The sequence below is a fragment of the Thamnophis sirtalis genome, unplaced genomic scaffold (assembly GCF_051295495.1).
Source record: "Thamnophis sirtalis isolate CommonGarterSnake01/CBP01778 unplaced genomic scaffold, rThaSir2_p1.2 scaffold_1, whole genome shotgun sequence".
Classification (NCBI taxonomy): Eukaryota; Metazoa; Chordata; class Lepidosauria; order Squamata; family Natricidae; genus Thamnophis; species Thamnophis sirtalis.
Genome location: NW_028261381.1, coordinates 47,950,847 through 47,966,035, shown reverse-complemented (window position 1 = coordinate 47,966,035; position 15,189 = coordinate 47,950,847). Strand labels below are relative to the sequence as shown.

Sequence of the window (15,189 nt, the reverse complement as noted above, 5' to 3'; positions counted from 1 at the left end):
CTGGCATTTTCCAAATTTAGGCTCAGCACCTCCTGACATCAGACACACTTGGACATCTGACACTGGACTTTGACATTTTCAAGATCCAAGCTTGTCTGTCCTTGGAATCTCAGCAGGGTCAATCTTGGCTAGTACTTGGCTGCTGTAGGTTGTCTCCCATGGATTTGTCTCCGTTCCAGCTATTGTGACAAAAAGGTTGATTGTGTGTTGTTAGAAAGGTATTCTCAGACTCACATAATATTACAAATATTTTATAATTCCTATATAAAATTACCCACTGGTTTTCTTATTTTCTTTTCCCCACCAATCTCCCCTCCCCTCAGCTTTTGCATCATGTTTTCTTAGATGGTAAGCCTAAAACCAGGGACTGACTTTATGATTTTACAAGTTATTTGGGGCACTTTTCCAGTTAAAAGAGCTGATCACATAAATACCTAAAATAAAATGAAGAACGTCAATAATTTAACTAACAAATCATTGAGTTCCCATATTTCAAGTGACAGGACATCCTGTGTCTATGTGGTTCCTCTTCTTCTTCCTGGAAAGCTAGTAAATTCCCGAGGATTAGATATAAAACAGTTTTCTTCAAGAGAATGGAGAGAGAATGGAACATGTCTTGGGTTCTTATGTTATACTTTGCATGTAATTTTGTTTGTTTGTATCCCACCTTTATTACTTTTACAAGTAACTCAAGGCAGCAAACATATTCAACACACCTTTTCTTATTTCCCCCACAACTACTTTTTAAATTAAAATTAAATTAAAAGTAATGTATACCATATTCCAGTGCAAATAAATTGCATAGGAAAGTTGCATGTCTCCTCCAGTTTTATTTTTACCTTAATTTATGATGTATCACTTTGTTGCTTGTATGGACACTGAAAGCTTATGCATCTTGTGTGTAAACATCCTATGTTATTAATGTTGATTAATGTTGATAATAAGGAAGAGATAGGTCCACAGGGTCTGGAATAGAATAGAATGGAATGGAATGGAACATTCTTTACTGGACAAGTGTGATTGGACACACAAGATGCATAAGCTCTCAGTGTCCATACAAGCAACAAAGTGATACATCATAAATTAAGGTAAAAATAAAGCTGGAGGAGACATGCAACTTTCCTATGCAATTTATTTGCACTGGAATATGATTGTATGAATGGATGCCTTCAACTATATGGAGAAACATGCTATGAGACCATTTCTTCTTCACATGATAACTTCAGCACAGCAAGGGTCTATTTGCCCCAGTGAAGTTACCACTTCAGAGCCTGAATTTCAGAGACTACATTGACACTCTTCAGATCTAAACTGTTTCTTTCATCCACGTAGAGAAGTCAAGGGATTGTAACTAGACCTTTAAGGATGGCCAAGGGGATCCTTGGCAGCAACTACTGTTATTGCATTGCATTTTAAGTTGAACTGCTGCTGCAGCAGCTGTAAAAAATATGCTGCAAAATGAAACTGCCTGCTGCTGATTAATCACATATGGGAGGAGGGAAGCAATGATACAGAGTGCAAATAAATTTAATTCCCCAAAGCAATAAGGGGTGGAGGAATGAACAGGGACATATTCTTGTTCCTTCAGCACTAAGCTTCTCCACCATCAAGTGATCCTTATTATCACCTTCTCCTAGTATTGTTTATCCATCCACCATCCATCACCCTATCATATCTATCACCTATCCTATCTATCTATCTATCTATCTATCTATCTATCTATCTATCTATCTATCTATCTATCTATCTATCTATCTATCATCTATCTATCATCCATCTATCATCTATCTATCTATCTATCTATCTATCTATCTATCTATCTATCTATCTATCTATCTATCTATCTATCTATCTATCTATCTATCTATCTATCTATCTATCTATCTATCTATCTATCTATCTATCTATCTATCTATCTATCTGATTCCCAAAGAGCTGCATGCTTTTCACTTGTGGCACAAAGTTGGCTTTTGCCTAGAGCAAGCCATGTCACAACAAAACCACTCTGGTCCTTTTTGCATTGCTGAGGGGGTGGCCTGCTAAACATTTGGAGAATCCACCATTAGTTATTCCAGTGGTGTATGGAGAGAAAGATTTGGCTAAGGAGCTCCCTAAACTCTCGTGATACACGGGTGTCAGAGGCACTGCAGTCCTGGTAAGTCCTGACATTGTTTTGGCGCTTTGTTTTTTTAAAATTCGGGGTGCGATTTTACGCATTTTTTTGACATACGCTTGCCGCAATGGATTCAGAGAAGCTTCATTACAGGTAAAGCTGTGTGGGATTATATACGCGGTGTTCCTCGTTCGGCTTCTACGGGGTTTTTTTGGGGGGGGGGATTAATCAATTTCTTGGCTTGGTGCGACATTCCTAGCTTCAGACTGACCACAGAGGCTGAGTTTTTGCGCAACAGGCGAGGTTAAAATACGCCAGTCAGGTCGGGTTAGCCGGAAATAAGCTCCGTCGAAGTCGGTAGAGCGAAGAAGAGGCGTTGCGCGGGCACAAAGGGCAGGTTCGGAGCGCCCCAGCACATGCGGCCGCCACCCCCTCCCCACCCCACGCCCAGCAAATCTTCCTCGAGATCCAGGAGAGACGTTCAGAGAAAAGCAACCTTAGGACGATGCGCTCCTTGCAAGTCCCGCCCGTCTATCTGGTAGCCGGAAAAAGAGGTAGCGGGAGAGCGCCAGGGAGAGAGCGAACCGGTTGAGGTGAGGCAAGTTGGGGGAAGTGAGGGGGGCAGAGAAGTCAGAGAAAGAGAAGAAAAAGCTCAAAGTTCTCGGAGTGGCGAAGGAAGGAAGGAAGGAGGGAGGGAAGGAGCCGTTCCCACCAGCAGCCGGGCGCTCCTTTCTCTTGGCGAAGGAAGGATGACGGGAGCGTCTCTGGGTCTCTGCCTCCATCCTGCCCCATGGGACTCCCGGGGTTGTGCCCCCGCGAAGATGACCGGGCCAGCTTTGGCAAGCGGTCGCGAAGGGGGTGAGAGAGAGAGAGAGAGGGAGAGAGAGACGGGAAAGGCCCGTCAGCTGCGCGACGATGCATTCGACGATGAGCGTCTCGCCGTCGGTCAAGAGAGGTCGAAGCCTCTCCGGGGGATAGAGGGAACGTCTGGGGGATCACCCGGAAGAGCGCAAAGTGAGGCGGAGGAGGCAAGGGGGCTCTTTTCGGTTGGCTCCTTGTCGAAGCGGAGTGGAAGAGGAGGGGGGCGGGACGTGGTGTTCCGGCTGCCGTGCAAAGCGGCGGAGGAGGGAGAGGGAGGAGAGTCTCAAGAACCGGCCGAGCTGGAGCGTCGTTGCGCCGCTTTGCCTGCCGGGGAGCTGGCCAGTCCGCTGGAGCTGGAGCGCGGCGCGCTTGGATCTGGGACCGGTCCGGGGAGCGCCGGAGTGAGTTGGGCCAGGGAAGGCAAAGCGGCAAGAAGAGGAGGGGTGGGAGGTGGGAATAAAGAGGGAGCTGGCTTCGGCTCGGCTGCTTTTATGTCAGCCTTCCCGAGCTCTCCTCTCATCCGGAGGGATGGACGGCATCGCCGCCGCCTCTTTCCACCTTCCTTCTGCCGCTCTAAAGGGCGTCGAATGAGAAACAGCCGGGGCGGAAAGTAAGAGTTTCTCTCGCCCGGCCGTGACCGCTTTGTTTTCTCTGCTTCTCTCCACCCCGCAGGCAGAATCGCCGTCCAAAGAGGTCACCATTCCCTCGCCTGACAAGGAAGACCTGTTGGCGCTCGTGGCCCGCTTCTGGCAGAGGAGGAAGCGTCTGGTCGCCGCCCTCGGGCTCGCCCTGGCCATGGGCCTCATCCTGCTCATCGCCATCCCCATCCTGCTGCAGGCGCCCTCCGCCACCCGCGCTCACTACGAGATGATGGGCACCTGCCGCATGATCTGCGACCCCTACAGCGCCAGCAGCGTGGCCGCCGCCGGACCCTCCGGCCGTCCCGGGAGCACCGCCGCTCTGGAGGCCCTGCAGGAGCTGAGCGCCCACCCGCCGTCTCCCCTGCCGCCCTTCTTCCAAGGACCCAAGGGCGATCCTGGACGCCCGGGCAAGCCGGGGCCAAGGGGACCTCCCGGGGAACCGGGCCCTCCAGGCCCGAGGGGTCCCCCTGGAGAGAGGGGGGATTCGGGGAAGCCGGGACTTCCGGGCCTATCGATGTCCCGAATCGGACCGCCCGGAGCAGCGACTACAGTCGGAGTAGGCGGGTCGGGCGTGAGTGGCAGTAGCAGCCCGCCGCCGGGAGGAGAGATAACCGGCGCTCTGAGCGCTGTCTTCAGCGGCCCCAGGATCGCCTTCTACGTGGGCCTGAAGAGTCCTCACGAGGGCTACGAAGTGCTCAAATTCGACGACGTGGTGACCAACTTGGGGAACCACTACGAGCCCAGCACGGGGAAGTTCACCTGCCAGGTGCGCGGCATCTACTTCTTCACCTACCACATCCTCATGCGCGGCGGGGACGGCACCAGCATGTGGGCAGATCTCTGCAAGAACGGCCAGGTGGGTGCGACCCTAGGCAGCCCTGTTGGGCTGGGGAGTGGCTCCGGGGTGGAGTTATCACGTGCTAAAGGGAGGCATATGAGGACAGATCCTCTAGCCCGGGGGTCTCCAACCTTGGCAACTTTAAGACGTGTGGACTTCAACTCCCAGAATTCCACAGCCAGCGAGGAATGCTGGGAATTGAATCCACACATCTTAAAGCTGCCAAGGTTGGAGACCCCTGCTCTAACCTGAACCTTAGATAGGACACTTATGGGGGGGAAGGAGGGGGGGAAGAGGGGGATATGAAATCTACTTTGGAGCTTTTTGGTACACAGCTCAGTAGAACTTGGATTCTCATCTTCCATTCCAAAACATTTTTTTAAAAAATCAATACTTGAAAAGCTAGCCTTCATCTGTGAATAAGGCTGTGAGAATTCTTGGTCTAAATGGGATCTCTATGGGATTCCAAAAGTAGAAAATTTGGCCATTGTTGATGGGGAGATTTTGACTCAAGAGGCTCCCAAATCACCAATGAACTAGAAGGTGAACCCAGATCTTAAGTGTTGCTCCCTATTTGAAGATTAAGGCAATTGAAAGGAGAGACTGACTTTCTTTCCTCATGTATCCTTCTTAACTACAGGTGACTTTATTTACAGGTGTTCCCACAGTCTTGCAGTTTTATCCACACAGATGCTGTTTTTAAAATACTGTGTGCTCTCCCCATTTTAAACTGAGAATTCTCTTTAGCTGAAAAGGTACACTGAGACCAAAGGATCTTTTCTTAGATCTTAAAGCTGAGAACAGCTCACTGAATTTGTACTGCTTTGCCTCCCAATGAACTGACATATACTAAATGATTGGGATCTGAGGACCATTATCCACAAAGAAAGAAAGATGAGTTCCAGAACTCAGGAATTTTGGAGAGTCTTGTGAGAGTCCATGCTAGGTATTCCCAGGTTAAAAATAAAATAAAATAAACTTTGAAATTCTCTTTTAGTAATTGCCAAGTTTCCCTCTCCGCATAATGTCTTTTTTCTCTCAAGGGAAAAGAAAGGGGAATGTTTGCAAGGGTGTAGTTGTGTGTTAAATGTCACATGCAGCTAGATCTTCAGGAAATCATTTTTATGGTGTGTGTGTGTATGCAGCTGTTCTTCCTTCAGGTGAATAATTTAGTCCCTTCTTCCTGTTCTAAATGTCATCTTTGAAAGCCAAGTTTCCTTTCTTATCTTTAAATATCAGGATCTCCTTCCAATGGAATGGAGGCAGCCTGGCAGGACAATTTCAGTTCCAGGAGTGCAAGTGCCTAACTTACTATCCAGGAACTTCCTTCCAAAATGGGATCAGAAAGACTTCATTTTAGAAAGATTGGGGGGGGGATTTAAGCAGGGGGGGCATTGTAGTACTAGTGTCTTTCTTACTTCATCAGGATTTGGACTAGGAAAGATTTGAAGTTTCTTCCAACATTATACCGTAGAATATATATATTTAATAATGACATTATAATTAACACATATCTTTCTTTCCACTTCTGCCATTTAGATTTGTGAATTTAGAGAAACCCTTTTCTCTGTGTTCTCTGTTTGCACTTAACTGAGGCACAAACACACCTTGGTAAACATCTTTTATATCCCACTGAAGTATTCTGCAGTCACTGCCTTCATCGTGTCTGTAGCCCATGATGAATCAGGCTTAACCAAATCAATGATGAAGCACTCTTTCCCCTCTGCAAACACTGTCCAAGATATGCAAAATCTGTAAGGCTTTGTCACACTTTACCTTGGAGAGAAGTCAGAGACATTCATGGAGGACAGAAATGGACAATAGAAACCCTGAAACTGATGTCATTTCTGCTGATTCAAGGCTGGGTGGAAAACAGTTGAACTCATCTTCAGTGGAAAAGGTCATTTAGACTCTTTCACAGAGATCTTTGCTCATTCAGGTCTTCCCTCTAAGTTAGGGATGGAGACACACTCATATCAGGGAAGGGAAGAATCCTTTAGCAGAAAATCCTTTCTACCAAAATGTGGCCTTTAGGACTTAGGGATGGTTGATCAATGAATGTCTATGGTTTAATATCCATGACATGCATGCAATAACAAGCAAGAGAGCAGGATTGGGGGGGGGGGATTGGAAGGGAGGTGAGATATTTCGTGATGCCACCTGAGATACATTTTTTTTTAATTTAACAGGCAGTTATATATCCAGTTAAGAATCAGCAAAATCTGGAGCAGGTGTTATACTTGTCCCCATAATATAGCCATTGATTAATGGATATGTCTTATTCTAGTAGCAACATTTAAGAGTAATATAGTAATGTAAACATAGTAATATTTATGGTTTATGAAAAGATCACTATGGTTATAAGACGTGTATGGCTCTACTATGCCATGTCCCTAGTTGTGAGAAAAATCACAACTTGGGATGTTGGTAATTCCTATTTGTTTAACATTCTGCCTTTTCTCTTGTAATTCAAGGCAACTTATAGTACACAGGTTTCTCCATTTTACTTCCATTACAGCAACCCTGTGAGAATGCTGAATTGAGAGAGAGTGATGGATGGCTCATTTACTACTGTTTGTAGAGGAGTGCAGGTGAATAATGTGTGGAGAGGCAGGCTGATGCTATGGCTTTTACTTTGTATAATAATTACAAGTAAAGATACAAACAGAAAAACTAAAAGAATCAACAGAAAAAATAGGAAGTGCAGAAAAAAGTAGAATTAAAAGGGAAAAAAGAATATATAGTGAAGAAAAAGAAAAGAAATATATAAAGAAACGATTCCCACCCTTCATCACAGTATAAACAATTTTAACAACTTACCACCTCTCTTAAAATACCACAAATGATCTCTTCTACAATATCTCATCTCTTAGCTATAAAACACATCCTTAAAGCATTTTGTTCAGTTCTGATGTCAAGCAAAAGGCCATTAAAGAGTACCAGAGAGTACCTTGATCAAAAAACCAACTATAATTCCTTCCTTTTGCTTTTAATGAACATAATATTTAATCACTTCAAATAATATCCTAAAATTTGAATTCTTTTATTTTTTTTCTTTATGCATTTCATAAAATTCTTAAAAAATTTAACAAGTCTTTTTGGTAAATCCAATATGGAAAAGTTATCCTTTTGGTTTGTTATTTGTATATCTCCCTTTTAATTACTATGACATTAGTCTGTTTCATTTGCTTATCCTGTGTAGAATCTTTTCATATTTCTTGCAGTCTGTCATTTTTAAATCCACTTTCAAAACTAGTTTAAACACTCTTAAAATGAACTTTTTGGCCCATTGTTCACATATACCCTACAATGTTAAATTACTTTGCTTTGCTGGGCGTTAGTAAATCAAATTTAAGTGTTATTTTACTTTAAATATAATCTTCAGTTCCAACCTTCAATGTCCATTTTTGTGTGTGTTAGAACTCAAAACAACAGCATTTTCCCATTGGAAGGATTATTATATTTAATTTCAAAAGAAATTCTTCCAAATCCATCTGGATCCTTAAGTCAGTTTTTAACTTTACAAAATCAAAGTTTTAATCACACTCTTGCTGTTTATTTTTTTTAAGTCCTTAAACTTGCATTTAAAGCTTTCACTAAGGACTGAAAGAAATTCACCTAGTGTTAAAAAAACTTGTTGTTACAAAGATTCCCAATATCTGAAAAACAATGAATAAGCAATTTTCAAAAGTGATTAGAAAGGAAATATGTAATCCAGGATCTGTTAAGGCTCTGACCAAAATTTGGGTGGAGATTGTATCTCTTGTCTCCAAGAGCTCTAAACCCATTGGAGACATCTATCAAAATAAAAGAAGAACAGCATTGGAAAATACCTTGGAGTCTTCTAGTTCAACCCCTGCTCAAGCAGGAAACTCTATACCATTTCACAATGGTTGTCCAATGTGTTCTTAAAAACCCACAACTACTTAAGAGCACCTACAGCTTCTGTCCCACAATGTCCTCATGAGGAGTAACTATCTGTACAATTGTAAGTGATCCAAGTAATCTTGTTTGAACAGGAATTTCAAAGAGCTTGGTCTGCTTGCTGGCTCTTCAATAATTAGTTTTCAGCTCCATTTTTAAATGAGCCATTTTCAGTTCACAATTTCTTCCCCAGAAGTCCAATGTTGCTCCTTTAGAAAAGGCCCCATATATTTCTCCAGTAAGTTGAAATTTTATTTATTTGCTGATTTATTAAATACAAAGGTTTTATACTGCTTTGGTTAAACAAAAATACACCTCTATAGAAAAGAATCTAAATAAATGTAACCCTTTATGACATGATGCAACTATATAAACTTGTGCTCTGTACATTACATAGCCACTAGCTAAATTAGACAGGGAACCACAATGACCAATTATTAGAATTTTAGGTTTACTTCTTTTTTTCTCTGGGATTCCTTTCTGTGGTAGAAACTCTAAATTTTACTTTATCAAGCTCTAATTGCATGATGATGATGGTAGTGGGGGCCTGGAGTCCATAATTCAAGGCCAGGCTTTGCTTTAATGAGTGTTCTATCCTGAATCCAATTCTTTCGACTTCAGAATAAAACTGAAGGAAAGAAAGCGTAGACTTGGGAGGAAGAGGAAGACATTCATTTATTATTGTGTATACAGGGTATGCTATAGACTGAAAGGGAAGTAATTCTTTTCTCTCCATTCCAGGGACTGTCACTTTTAGTTGAAAGCCTGAGATCAGCCAGTATTTTCTTTTTGCCTACCAAGAATTCATTTCCTATAACATTTTTATTATTAGAGTTTTTGTCGGTTTAAAAATTAACTTCTGGATTTGTGTGTTGATGGCCCCAAGCTTTGTAATGGGATTACAGTGGAATCTGGGTGGATACAGATATCAATAAATATTTACCATCATGCTCATATAGCATAAATCATATGAGAGTAATGTACCTCTCCACTCTAGTTGCTCTAGTTGAACTGTCTCTGACATAGCCCAGCAGGGCTCTGCTAATGTCATCATAATAGTCTCCGTTTTATACGTTTTTAAAATAAAACATCACCTCTTAGTCATGGGAGACCCTAAAATTGCTGATTGTAACAATTTTAGTGCTTCTTGATGAACCTTACCAATCTGACTTTTATTGTCATAAGATTTCTTTCTCCCATGGCCACTATCTTCTCCTTTTGTGTAGTATCATATCCTGGATTATTATTTGTAAGATTTTGATATGGAGTGTGTTTGTTTGTATATGTGTATTGTGTTTATACACAGGTTAGACACATAGAACACACATATGTTTTTGCATATGTGCGCATGTTTCTTTGACCCAAAAATGGAAACATGTCATCATCTTGTTTTTTAACCCACAAATCCTTTCAGTATAGAGGATGAGGAAAAAAGATATTCCCACCATTTTCAGTCATGTCCTAGAAACCTCTACACCTTTAGTTTATTCTATATGGCTTTACCTATTTTGGTGGCAGGTTCCCACGAATTCGTTTCCAGTACCATGGATAGCTCCCTAAAACCCAGAGGGTAGAAAATATGTGTAGATTGCAGTGTAACCAATACATAAAACTCATTCTCAAAATCTCAGACTCAGGCTTGTGCACACACTGTTTGTGCATTGCCTGGAGGCAAAAGTAAAATCCCTGCTGTATTCATCTAATAAATTATAGTTGTTTCTGACCATGATTTAGCAGAAAGTAATTAGTGGAGTCAGTTTGGGACAGTGGTTAAAGACACTAGGCTAGAAACTTGGCGACTGGGTGTTCTAGTCAGTTTTAGCCCTAGGAAAAAGGCAAGAACATCCAAAAATGTCAACACAACAACAACATAGATCTGTCCAGGCAGTTGCTAGAAATCAAGGCATGTATATTTCCTTGTCTCTCCCCTCCTCCCTCTCTCACACACAGAGTGTTAGGTAACAAAGAGTCCTATGTAGATGTGGTCAGCCCTTACAGAAATGCGACTCCTCTGGAGATTATGTGAATCCATTCAGATACTTGCTATGGCACTTTTATGATAGTTTCTTTTAGCATTAGGCAGACTAAATTAGATTAGGTTTTGCAGGATGATGCAAATTAGGGGTGCGGATTGCAGTAATTTTGGGGGAGGAAAGAGAATTCATCACATAATGGCTTGAGCCATTGATCAGTTATGGTGGGTGGGTGCTTATGTGCACTTGGGGGGGTGTAGAGAATGAAATTTGGGGGACTGAAAAGTAATGGTGAAGCTGGTTATGAAGGAAGGAGGAGAATAAAAGGCACAAGAGAGAAGATCAAGAAAAAAGCAATTGGATGTGGAGTCCAACAATTGATTTCATGCACAATTAAGCTGGTTATAAAAAAGCTAAAAAGACAAATGTTTTCATCTTATTACTGCTACAATAGTATTGGATTTTTGGATAATTGCAGAAGAAATGTTAACACTTTAAACTAAAAAAGCAAAAGGCTAACTAAGAAATTGCCCTGGAATTAACAAGACAAAGCAAAGCACATCTGTCTCCAACTTTGCTCAGAGGAGTGAAAGCTACAACTAATTTGAACATAAAGGTACAGAAAAGTGGGCTATCATCTTTAGCATTATTATGATTTCTCATAAATAGGATGATGGGATAAAGTGGCAAGAAACTTTAAAATAAACCTTACACAATACCTCCTCAAAGTAACTAATGTTTAATTAGGAAATGAACTGGATGGATTGAAAATATGAGGGAAGGAAGGAAAAAGTCAAAAGAAAAAGAGGAGAGCCAGATTAAGCGAGAGATAAAACTGGGAAAACCAATGAAAAGTCCAAAGATAATGGAGTAGTAGTTAGAAATGATGGTGCTGAAAGGGGTTTTAAAAAGCTCTCTTGGGGAAGGAGGTAAGAAAGAGAAGGCTTGGAGGAATTAGAGAATCTCTTGTCATTGAAGATTTTAACAAAGAGCTGGAATGGGTTGCAAAAGGACAAGTGAAAAAAATACTTCCCTGAGAAGAGGTTAAACTGTGTGTCTTCTACTGTCACATTCAGTGTTCTTTTTCAGAAGGCTGATTAAGAGAAAAAAAGAATATGTATGCATGATGGAGATGATTATTAATAGGAATGAACAAGGAGCAAAACCTAAGAAACAGTTGGCTGGAAGATAAAAAGGGGTCAAAGGAGGGGGGAGGCTGTGATGGAAATGAAATAGATGTGAGCAGGAGACAAAGGTAGAGATTAATATCAAGGGAGGATCAGAATAAAGCAATCTGATGCAAAAGGGTAGCTCTGAAACTTTGTCTTCCTTTTTCAACTTAGGAACCATTTTGTGGGGTTTTGTTCAAACACTGTAGGCTTTTTTTGAGCATCCTTTAAATTTGACATGCTGGGATATATCACTGCCTTACTGATCATTGGCATCTCTAGAAAAGAACCCCTGGGTTTACTTAACAGGACTTGCATATAAGGAGTGATATCCTGATGGCATCTAGGAGCCCATGGCAAGATAAACATGTCATCGATTCCTAGAGCTCTTCCAATACATAAAATATTCGACTCTCTATCTCTCACCAGGCTTAAATCTAGGAAACCAACTTGAAATAATATACCACAGTCTTACAATCTAGATGAAGAAATGGTGATTAAGATGCTTCCATACTCCTGCACAATTCAAAGGGTGTTCATCCCAAAGTGCATCGCTAAATGTCTATGGAGATTCTCAGTCATCCAGGTCATGGTTCTCCCAAAGGTGCTTTTTCAAGAGGCAACTAGAGTTTTTGGAGCTGAAGAAACATCTTGGATGAGAAGCGAAATGTCTTCAAAGAAAAATCAGGAAGTCCAGTTGCCACTTGAAAAAGCAGCTTTGGGTGATTAAGATGGGTGGCTTTCAATAACCACAACCAAACAGATCACACAAATCTAACAAAACCACTTCCAGGAATGCAGTTACCCCGACCCCCAAAACGTGGAGCCACCTGAAGAGAATCAGGACAGGACATGCCAAAAAGGCAAAGCTCTTTAAGTGGGGAATGGCCAAGAGCCTGCAATGCCACTGTGGTGCAGCGGAAGAAGCTACAACACATATACTGGTAGTTCAAGAATGCACCCTCAGGAAATTTCAAGGCACCTGGGATGATCTCACCACAGCCCTACCAGAAGCAGTTAGATGGTTAGCTCCCTCAGATATCAAATCATAACATCTATCCCGTTGCAATTCTATGGCTCCCCGTTATGGTGATTTTATTATGGTTTTATTATAAATAAAAATCCTGGTGGCAGGGAAAAGAGGGGGTGAGCTGTGCAATGATGGTTTGGGGGATTTACAGGACAGAGATCTGAACCCTTCTTCCTTCTTGGCATGATGTGCTTTGCAGGTGCGAGCTAGCGCCATTGCTCAGGATGCTGACCAGAATTACGACTATGCCAGCAACAGTGTAGTGCTCCACCTGGACTCGGGAGACGAAGTCTATGTCAAATTGGATGGAGGCAAAGCCCATGGAGGAAACAACAATAAATACAGCACTTTCTCTGGCTTTCTTTTGTATCCTGATTGACAGCCAGGCATCCGAGCTGTGGTCCATTGCCTTGTCCCCACCATGCCTTCTCTTGGGGGTCTGCTCTTCAGATCATGTCACATTGCAAGCTGTATTGTACCTTGATTGCCATTTGAAAGAGAGACTGTGACATCCTTCTAGCCACTGGTGTGTGTTTCTCTGTATTCTGTTGCTCACTAAAAGAGATGAGGCGAGTCGGTCAGAAAGGATTCATAGGGTAATTGGCACCACGGATTTGTCCATTTATGGAACATAGATTTAAAATGTGTGCGTAGAATCCCACAGTGGTGAGAAGGGCAGTCTAGCACCAACAAAATCCTGGTTGCAAAGCTTATTTATATATGGTCCTTCGATCCAGGTAGAGAGTCTCAGCAGCACCTTTGCCAATGCCCATTCAGTCATGAAAATGTATAAACCCCTTTTTAAGTGAGTAGCCTTGCTTCAAAATCAGTGCCAGGATTCAACAATATCTGATTTTTGCTGATGGATTAAATTTTAAAAATTGCCCTGCCCAGAAACTGGAGTGTCTGGGCCATCAGCATGTCAAGAAGTTTCAAATTTAGCTCTCCAAATTCACAAGAAGCCTGACATTACTCCTACTGGAAAGATTTTAGTGATTAAGGCTCCAGCTTCATAGCAAATACTTTGCTATCAGGTTATAAGGCCTTCTCTGATTAAATAAGTGGCTCAGAAGCTATTGATCTTTGAACCCCCTTTTAACCACTGCGTAGTGCAGTCATCTGCTTGAAACCACTCTAGCACATTAGGTACGTATGAAAGAATCCAAGGCAAAAATCATGATAGGCAGAGTAGAGAAAGGGGGTGAATCCTTGCACTATATTATTTTTCTTTATTACTTTGAGAATAGGAGAGAATTCCTGTTTCTAGACTGCTTTGTATATAGGGAATGTGAGCATAATCACTTTGGTTTTATATATGTATGTTGTTATATATATATATATATATATATATATATATATATATATATATATATATATATATATATATATATATATATATATATATATATATATATATATATATATATATATATATATATATATATATATACATACATACATACATACATACATACATACATACACACATGTACACATACATATACACACACCACACACACACACAGAGTATATGTTTATGTTTATATATTATTTATATCATCCACCCATGTGCAATGCAAATCTCGTGTGGGTGATGATGTTAACAACGTTTGATCTTCTGTCTCTACGTGAATGAAGAAAAAACAAAAGGAAATCTCATATTAAATTATCTTTTTTGAGCTGGGTTTTCTGCTGTGTTCCTATATAGTGGGGTTGTAGAAGGGAAAGAGGAATGGTTGGGAGAAGGGGAATGAGGCTTCCTTAATTTTATATAGCAGGGGTCCCCAATCCCTGGTCCCTGGAGTGACACCGTCTGCAGCATACTGGGAATTGGGCCATGCAAACAAGCAAAGCCCCATTCGCGGGGTGAAGGTAGCACACGAAACTACGCCCCCTCTGGTCCACGGAGAAAACCTCTCTCCACATAACCAATCCTTGATGCCCCAAAGGTTGGGGGGCACTGATATACTGTATAGCATCCATCTTTGGTAGTGTGACCCAAAGCATCAAAGAGTTGTTTTGCTTCAATGGTGTTTGAGGTAAAGGGCACCTGGGAAATTGCTTCATGAAGTGGTGTAGCCAATTCTTCTACAAAGCCAAGTAAAAGTGTCGCATTCTTTGCCTCGCTTCACATTCTTTCTGTGGGCTGCGTCTGCTCATCAAGCTACAAGCAAGGTCTGACTTGAAATAGAAAAGAGGAGTACTGTACAGGTAATCCTTGACCATAACTGAATCCCACATTTAGTGAGTCAGTTCAGGGGTGGGTTGCTCCTGGCATTACTGCCAGTTCAGTGCGTGCAAAAATGTGCTCCGCGCGTGTGCACATTTGTACAAAAATAAGTCTGTGCATGTGTAAAATGTTTAAAAAATGTGCAATTACAATTGTTCTGCTCATGCGCAGAACTGAAAATCAAGATGGTGGCCCCATAGGAGAACTGGCTTGGGAGGTGGCAGGCCTGGGTCGCTGAGGTTCAAGCGACCCCGGCTGCCGAACCACTACTGGTTCGCCCGAACTGATCCGAACCAGTAGGAACCCACCTCGGAGTCAGTTGCTAAGTGAGTTTTCTTCCCATTTTATAACATTTCTTGACACAGTTGTTACGTGAATCAATTGGTTGTTAAAAGAATCTGCTTGTCAAA

At 42.0% G+C, this 15,189-nt stretch overlaps 1 protein-coding gene across 3 annotated transcripts; it reads left to right on the top strand.

The window, feature by feature from the left end:
• The first annotated feature begins 2,034 nt into the window (after nucleotides 1–2,034).
• C1QL2 (complement C1q like 2) lies at nucleotides 2,035–13,852 on the top strand. Of its 3 annotated transcripts, none has more exons than XM_087712299.1 (3): nucleotides 2,035–2,155; nucleotides 3,647–4,471; nucleotides 12,749–13,852. In XM_087712299.1, the coding sequence occupies exons 2-3, from the start codon at nucleotides 3,770–3,772 to the stop codon at nucleotides 12,926–12,928; spliced, it is 882 nt and encodes a 293-aa protein (XP_087568425.1). In that variant the 5' UTR covers nucleotides 2,035–2,155; nucleotides 3,647–3,769; the 3' UTR covers nucleotides 12,929–13,852. The 3 variants fall into 3 exon arrangements, with proteins under 3 accessions (XP_087568425.1, XP_013912120.1, XP_087568307.1); XM_014056645.2 differs by lacking the exon at nucleotides 2,035–2,155 and adding an exon at nucleotides 2,582–2,706; XM_087712181.1 differs by lacking the exon at nucleotides 2,035–2,155 and adding an exon at nucleotides 2,818–3,375.
• The last annotated feature ends 1,337 nt before the right edge of the window (nucleotides 13,853–15,189 follow it).

Bases quoted from the DNA above. Each gene is read 5' to 3' on its own strand.
- C1QL2 (XM_087712181.1), top strand. From the start codon at position 2,863: ATGACGGGAGCGTCTCTGGGTCTCTGCCTCCATCCTGCCCCATGGGAC. The intron at 3,376-3,646 runs GTGAGTTGGGCC...TCCACCCCGCAG, and splicing joins CCGGTCCGGGGAGCGCCGGA to GCAGAATCGCCGTCCAAAGA. The intron at 4,472-12,748 runs GTGGGTGCGACC...TGTGCTTTGCAG, and splicing joins ATCTCTGCAAGAACGGCCAG to GTGCGAGCTAGCGCCATTGC.